The sequence below is a fragment of the Poecilia formosa genome, unplaced genomic scaffold (genome assembly GCF_000485575.1).
Source record: "Poecilia formosa unplaced genomic scaffold, Poecilia_formosa-5.1.2 Scaffold438, whole genome shotgun sequence".
NCBI classification, from domain to species: Eukaryota; Metazoa; Chordata; class Actinopteri; order Cyprinodontiformes; family Poeciliidae; genus Poecilia; species Poecilia formosa.
In genome coordinates this window covers 193,666-199,665 of record NW_006800377.1, presented here as the reverse complement: position 1 = coordinate 199,665, position 6,000 = coordinate 193,666, and the positions used below count along the sequence as shown (strand labels likewise).

At 47.5% G+C, this 6,000-nt stretch overlaps 2 protein-coding genes across 10 annotated transcripts in view; both read left to right on the top strand.

The window, feature by feature from the left end:
* eif5b (eukaryotic translation initiation factor 5B) overlaps positions 1 to 3,990 on the top strand; it is a 10,087-nt gene extending 6,097 nt beyond the window's left edge. For all 3 annotated transcript variants that reach the window (XM_016663691.1, XM_016663690.1, XM_007577347.2), the window contains 12 exons: positions 18 to 85; positions 169 to 310; positions 382 to 513; positions 608 to 790; positions 873 to 1,034; positions 1,431 to 1,562; positions 1,644 to 1,775; positions 1,851 to 1,927; positions 2,008 to 2,172; positions 2,566 to 2,704; positions 2,778 to 2,939; positions 3,017 to 3,990. In XM_016663691.1, coding sequence (XP_016519177.1) covers positions 18 to 85; positions 169 to 310; positions 382 to 513; positions 608 to 790; positions 873 to 1,034; positions 1,431 to 1,562; positions 1,644 to 1,775; positions 1,851 to 1,927; positions 2,008 to 2,172; positions 2,566 to 2,704; positions 2,778 to 2,939; positions 3,017 to 3,124 — 1,602 coding nt within the window. In that variant the 3' untranslated portion in view covers positions 3,125 to 3,990. The remainder of the gene's footprint in view (positions 1 to 17; positions 86 to 168; positions 311 to 381; positions 514 to 607; positions 791 to 872; positions 1,035 to 1,430; positions 1,563 to 1,643; positions 1,776 to 1,850; positions 1,928 to 2,007; positions 2,173 to 2,565; positions 2,705 to 2,777; positions 2,940 to 3,016) is intronic.
* The window catches only part of LOC103155609 (NACHT, LRR and PYD domains-containing protein 12-like), a 204,212-nt gene that overhangs the window by 184,688 nt on the left and 13,524 nt on the right, over positions 1 to 6,000 (top strand). The window lies entirely within an intron of this gene.

Below are 6,000 nucleotides of genomic sequence, written 5' to 3'. Positions count from 1 at the left end.
TGTGTGTGTGTGTGTAGTTTGACAGGGAGAACATCAGGATCCCTGGAATGCTAATCATCGACACCCCAGGACACGAGTCCTTCAGGTACAACCTGTCCTCTGTCCTTTGTCTGTCCCCAGTCTGCCCCCAGCATGTCCTCTGTCCTCAGTGTCTCTGTGTCCCTGCAGTAACCTGAGGAACAGAGGCAGCTCTCTGTGTGACATCGCCATCCTGGTGGTGGACATCATGCATGGCTTGGAGCCTCAGACCATCGAGTCCATCAACCTGCTGAAGGAGAAGAAGTGTCCCTTCATCGTGGCCCTCAACAAGGTCTCTTCCTTCTCCTCTTCTTCCTCCTCCTCTTCTTCTCCTCCTCCTCTGACTCCTCCTCCTCTGAGCAGATTGACCGGCTCTACGACTGGAAGAAGAGTCCTGATACGGACGTGGTCGCCACGCTGAAGAAGCAGAAGAAGAACACAAAAGACGAATTCGACGAGAGGACCAAGGCCATCATCGTGGAGTTTGCCCAGCAGGTGATGAGCAGCCAATCACAGCTCTGCTCCCATCAGCCAATCACAGCTCTGCTTCCTGCCCCTCCCAGACTGACTGCTTCCTGTCTGTCCCCAGAGTCTGAACGCGGCGCTGTTCTTCGAGAACAAAGACCCGCGGACGTTCGTGTCTCTGGTTCCCACGTCGGCCCACAGTGGGGACGGGATGGGGAACCTTATCGCCCTGCTGGTGGAGCTGACCCAGAGCATGCTGGCCCGCCGCCTGGCACACTGCGACGAGCTGAGGGCGCAGGTCATGGAGGTGAGGCAGCTGACCCCGCCCTCTCTGCCTCCATCGTCATCATCATCATCATCATGATGGCGGTGTGTCTGTGTGTGTCCAGGTGAAGGCGCTGCCCGGCATGGGAACCACCATCGACGTCATCCTGATCAACGGCCGCCTGCGGGAGGGAGAGACCATCATCGTCCCCGGGGTGGAGGGGCCCATCGTCACACAGATCAGGGGCCTGCTGCTGCCGCCGCCGCTCAAGGAGCTGAGGGTCAAGGTCAGCAAGACAAACTACCAACCTGATTTATTATTATTTGTCTTCCTATTTTTTTCCGGTTTTATTCAGTTTTAATGTTGTTTTTTTTGTTGTTTTTTTTTACATTTTTTCTATTGTCTCCCAAAACCTGGAATAAGTTTTTCTTTTCCTTTTTTCTCTTTTTAAATTTTCTTTCCTCTAAAACTGGAATTACGTCGCACTGAGTAACCAGTATTGTGATCATGTAGATCCCTGTGTTTGGTTTATGGATTCATTGATCCAGTTTCAGTGAATAAAAGTAGAATCAAAAATTTTTGGGGGGTTAATGTTGATAATGTTTTTTGTTTTTTTGTTTATTTCTCTGATGGCTGTGATGTCATGAATCATAAATCATATCATTTTGTTGTTTTTGTCCAGAGTCAGTATGAGAAGCACAAGGAAGTGTCGACGTCTCAGGGAGTGAAGATTTTAGGTAAAGACCTGGAGAAGACGCTGGCAGGGCTCCCCCTGCTGGTGGCCCACAAGGATGACGAGATCCCCGTCTTGAAGGTATTGTTGTGGTTTTCCTCTGAGTTGAGTTGTGGATAATGGCTAACTGCTAACTGCTAACGGCTAACGTCTGGTGGTCAGGATGAGCTGGTGAAGGAGCTGAAGCAGACGCTGAGCTCCATCAAGCTGGAGGAGAAGGGCGTGTACGTCCAGGCGTCCACGCTGGGCTCCCTGGAGGCGCTGCTGGAGTTCCTCCGGACCTCCAAAGTCCCGGTGAGTAACCGCCAGCCCCCTCACCCGTTGCCCCACACAGGAAGTCACCTCCAGCTGACCACGCTTCTTTTCCAGTACGCAGGCATCAACATCGGCCCGGTGCATAAAAAGGATGTGATGAAGGCGTCCACCATGCTGGAGCACGACCCGCAGTACGTGGCGCCCCCTGCTGGTACGTTGGCCCATGTCCAGGCGCCGTCTGACGGCCAGTTGTCCATCCGTCCGTCTGCAGGTACGCCGTGATCCTGGCGTTCGACGTGAAGGTGGAGAGGGAGAGCCAGGAGATGGCCGACAGTCTGGGCGTCCGCATCTTCTCTGCCGAGATCATCTACCACCTGTTTGACGCCTTCACCAAGTACAGAGAGGACTACAAGAAGTCCAAACAGGAAGAGTTCAAGTAGGAAACCTCACCGACACAAACACAGGCAGTCTGAGCTGCTCCAGATCTATAGAAAACCATAAGCAGATGTTTCTATTGTTGTTTATGTTCTAACCACCAGAGGGCAGTGTTGTCACGATTTCATCACAATAAACCAAAAAATCTGTAGATTTCAGAACAAATTAAATCTAAAAAGCTTTAAGTAATTATCAGTTTATTTCCTGTCGTCATGGTGATTCCATTGACAGTACATTGATACTCATCGATTGGGTTTGGTGGGTTGTGATCAGTTTCATCCAGAGCCCTTTAAAGTGTCTTAAAGTCTGCAGTTCTCCAGTAACCTTTGACCTTTAGAGCCTAATGCAGTGTGCCTGGTTGACGCCCCCATGCTGACGCGGTGTTTCTGCCCAGGCACATCGCCGTGTTCCCGGTGAAGCTGCGCGTTCTTCCTCAGTTCATCTTCAACTCCAGAGATCCCATCGTGATGGGCGTGTCGGTGGAGGCGGGGCTTCTGAAGCAGGGGACGCCGCTCTGCGTACCCAACAAAGGGGTGAGAGGCACCGGTGTGACCGTTGGTGATGGTTTTGTTTTGCGTTGTGTAACCGATGCGGTGGTGGTTGCAGTTTGTGGAGATCGGCGTGGTAACCAGCATCGAGATGAACCACAAGTCTGTGGACACGGCGAAGAAAGGCCAGGAGATCTGCGTGAAGATCGAGCCCATCCCCGGGGAGTCGCCCAAGATGTACGGCCGCCATTTTGAAGCCACTGACATCATTGTCAGCAAGGTGAGGACACACCCGCTGTTGGGGGAGGAGCTTATTTTTCCTGTTGTCATAACAACGGCTGCTCTGTGTGGGTGCAGATCACGCGGGCGTCCATCGACGCCCTGAAGAACTGGTTCAGAGACGAGATGCAGAAATCTGACTGGCAGCTCATCATGGAGCTGAAGAAAACCTTTGAGATCATCTGAACCGGACCGGATCGGACCGGACCGGACCGGAGGAACCGGAGCGGAGCCACAGAAACACCAACCAGCCAGCCAACCAATCAGACGCTTCCTGCAGCTGGAGCGGCGGCGCGGTGACCCGCGGCGCGGTGGAGCGGAGCGGCGTGTCTCTGTGGGCAGCAGCTCCTCACTGTGTGACAGCGATAGCCTAGACTCACTCCAACGTGCCTGTTCTTCAGCATCATCATCATCATCATCATCATCATCATCTCTCTTCTTCTTGGCCCTCGCTCTCTGATGTGCTGCCGCCACTTCCTGCCCCATGCTCCGCCCCCTTTCCCAGCAGCCTGGAGCTCCGGACGGACGCGGCGAGCGGCTCTGACTCTGACACGCTGACGTCTGTCTGTCTTGGCGGCCATGTTGGAAGACGGGGGGGACAGAAGATTTTAAGCCGTTTTTGCTGCAACTGCTGATGTAATAAATTCCCATGATTCTAATAAAAGCTGCAGAACGACGATTAATTTCAGTCAAGATACTTTATAAAAACACAAACATTTTTATAACCTGTGATTAGCATATTTAATGCTGATTGGTCAGTAGTGGGTTTCTGGTTTAGTATTCTGTCATTTTATTGGACGACAGTAAAAAACAGATGAGTTTCTGGTTCTGTTTTGATCCGTTCAGTTCCCTCCTGTCTGTGAGGCGTCACTTTGTTTTTCTCCTGTCGTCCAGGTTTTATAAATATTTCCAGTTATTCATCAAACTGCTCTTTATTCCACGTCGGCCTCCATCCTGACGCATTTGGCTCGTCTGACTCCAACATGACAATTCCCCACTTTTAGCTGGAAAAAATAATGAATTGTGCAGAAAGATTAAATGTCTTAAACCTGCTTTGGTTAACATCTTTTACCTGAAACAAACAAATCAGTAGAATATGTTTTTCCTGTTGCCTCTTTGACGTCGGTTGATTTAATTCTCTGTATGTTTTGATTGTTAAATTAAGTTTATTCTGTTTATCCAGCTTCTGATTCCAAAACTGGAACCACAAAAATGTCTAAAGAAACGTTCTCTATGCTCAAATGTTTTTAGTTTAAATGTATAACAGACCTTCCTCCCTCAGGTCAACAGCACACTGAAAACAAATGAGTTCAAATTTATGGATCAGCAGAGAAAAAAATAAAATGCACATTTGGAAAACATGGAATTAAAAGTAAGTACTGTGGAGAAACTTTGACTCCATTTTAAGTCAAATATGTGATTTAGTTTCACGTTTGTTTCCTTCGTTCCTCAGAATATCTGACAGTTGGTCTAAAATATGGTTTCACGTTTTAACTTTTTTTTTTTTTGTATTTTCCTGTAGAAGCGGTTTGAAATCCTCTGTTGGAGCGCCCTCTGCTGGCAGCAAATGGACACGAACAGGACTCCATCAGGTACTGTTGGGTCATCCAGGTCCAGTTCANCGTTTTTGCTGCAACTGCTGATGTAATAAATTCCCATGATTCTAATAAAAGCTGCAGAATGAGAACTCTTAGTTCTTAGCTCCACCAGTGGACGGGAGCGATCGCTACATCAGAACTTAGGCCTCATTCACACTGCAGGCTAAAGTGACCCAATTCTGATTTTTTTTTTTTTGTTAATGCAACCTGTATCTGATTTTTTCATGACAGTCTGAACAGCACAGGTCGGATTCTTTTCGAATTTGACCCAAATCCTAAACGCATCTGATTTAAATGTGACCTAATGTTCAGGTCGCCTTCATCCGAACTGAATGTCACTGATTCTCAACAAATCTCACTATTCTGCGCCCTGATTTGAGCAAGCGGGAAGACAAAACCATGACGGATTATATGAGGATTAAGTTGTTAATATGCTGCTCCAGTTGGACAACTTCAAATATGTAAGCTAAGCTCCACCATTAGCCTCCATGTTTACTTCTGCAAACACCGAGCACTACTTCTTTTTATGGCGGTTGCCAGAACGCTGATGCTATTGCGCCCTCTGCTGCGCATGCAGGACACTTTCAGGTCGTTTGCTCGTTCACATACAGGTCACATATATTTGGCAGTGTGAACGGCCCCGGCAAAAAGAAAAAATTGGAATTGGGTCCCTTCAGGCTGCAGTGTGAACCTAGCCTAAGTCACCAAACCTGTTTCTATCTCCCCTTTTGCACAATCTGTCAGAAAAGCCAAAAACCACCTTAAACGTTTTTGAGAAAATCAAGGAGTTGTTTTAAGTTTTGATTTTTTCATCCACCTTTTCTAATGCAATACTTCAAAATGGGCATAAAAATGTTGGATACACAGATAGTGATGGTAAACCATAAATTATTATGGAAACGCTGATTTTTGCTGAAAAAAGAAAAATTTTGGTTAGAAATAACCTGGACCACAGCCTGAACCTCTGAGAGACGCCTGCCTTATTTTTGTAACTTCATCTCTAGATCTGCCAGGGGTATGAATAATTTTGGGCTGAGGTGTAGGTAGAACCACCACTTCCTGTTATCCTGTTCCTGACAATCGAGGATCAATAACACTGAGTTGAGGATTTATGAAGCCAATACTGGACATAAACTGGGAGCCAGTTCAGTACTCAACAGACCAATGACAACCACTGGGTCATGAGACCATTTAAAGTTCTCCACCTTGACCAACCAACAGAGGGCAGTCTTCTGTCAGGAGGAACAGTTTATCACATTTAAATGTCAACAGCATATTTTCATCTAAATATGCTGACAGAAGCAGCATATTCTGCTTCTGTCTTTATATGAACCCAATTAAATTGAAGATGCGACTTTTGTTGCTATTGCAACAACAGCTCGTCTCTGGACTGCTAACGGATTATTTCCTGGGTTTGAAGCATCCGAGAAGAAATTTACACAGATTATTCTGAAGATGCTGAAC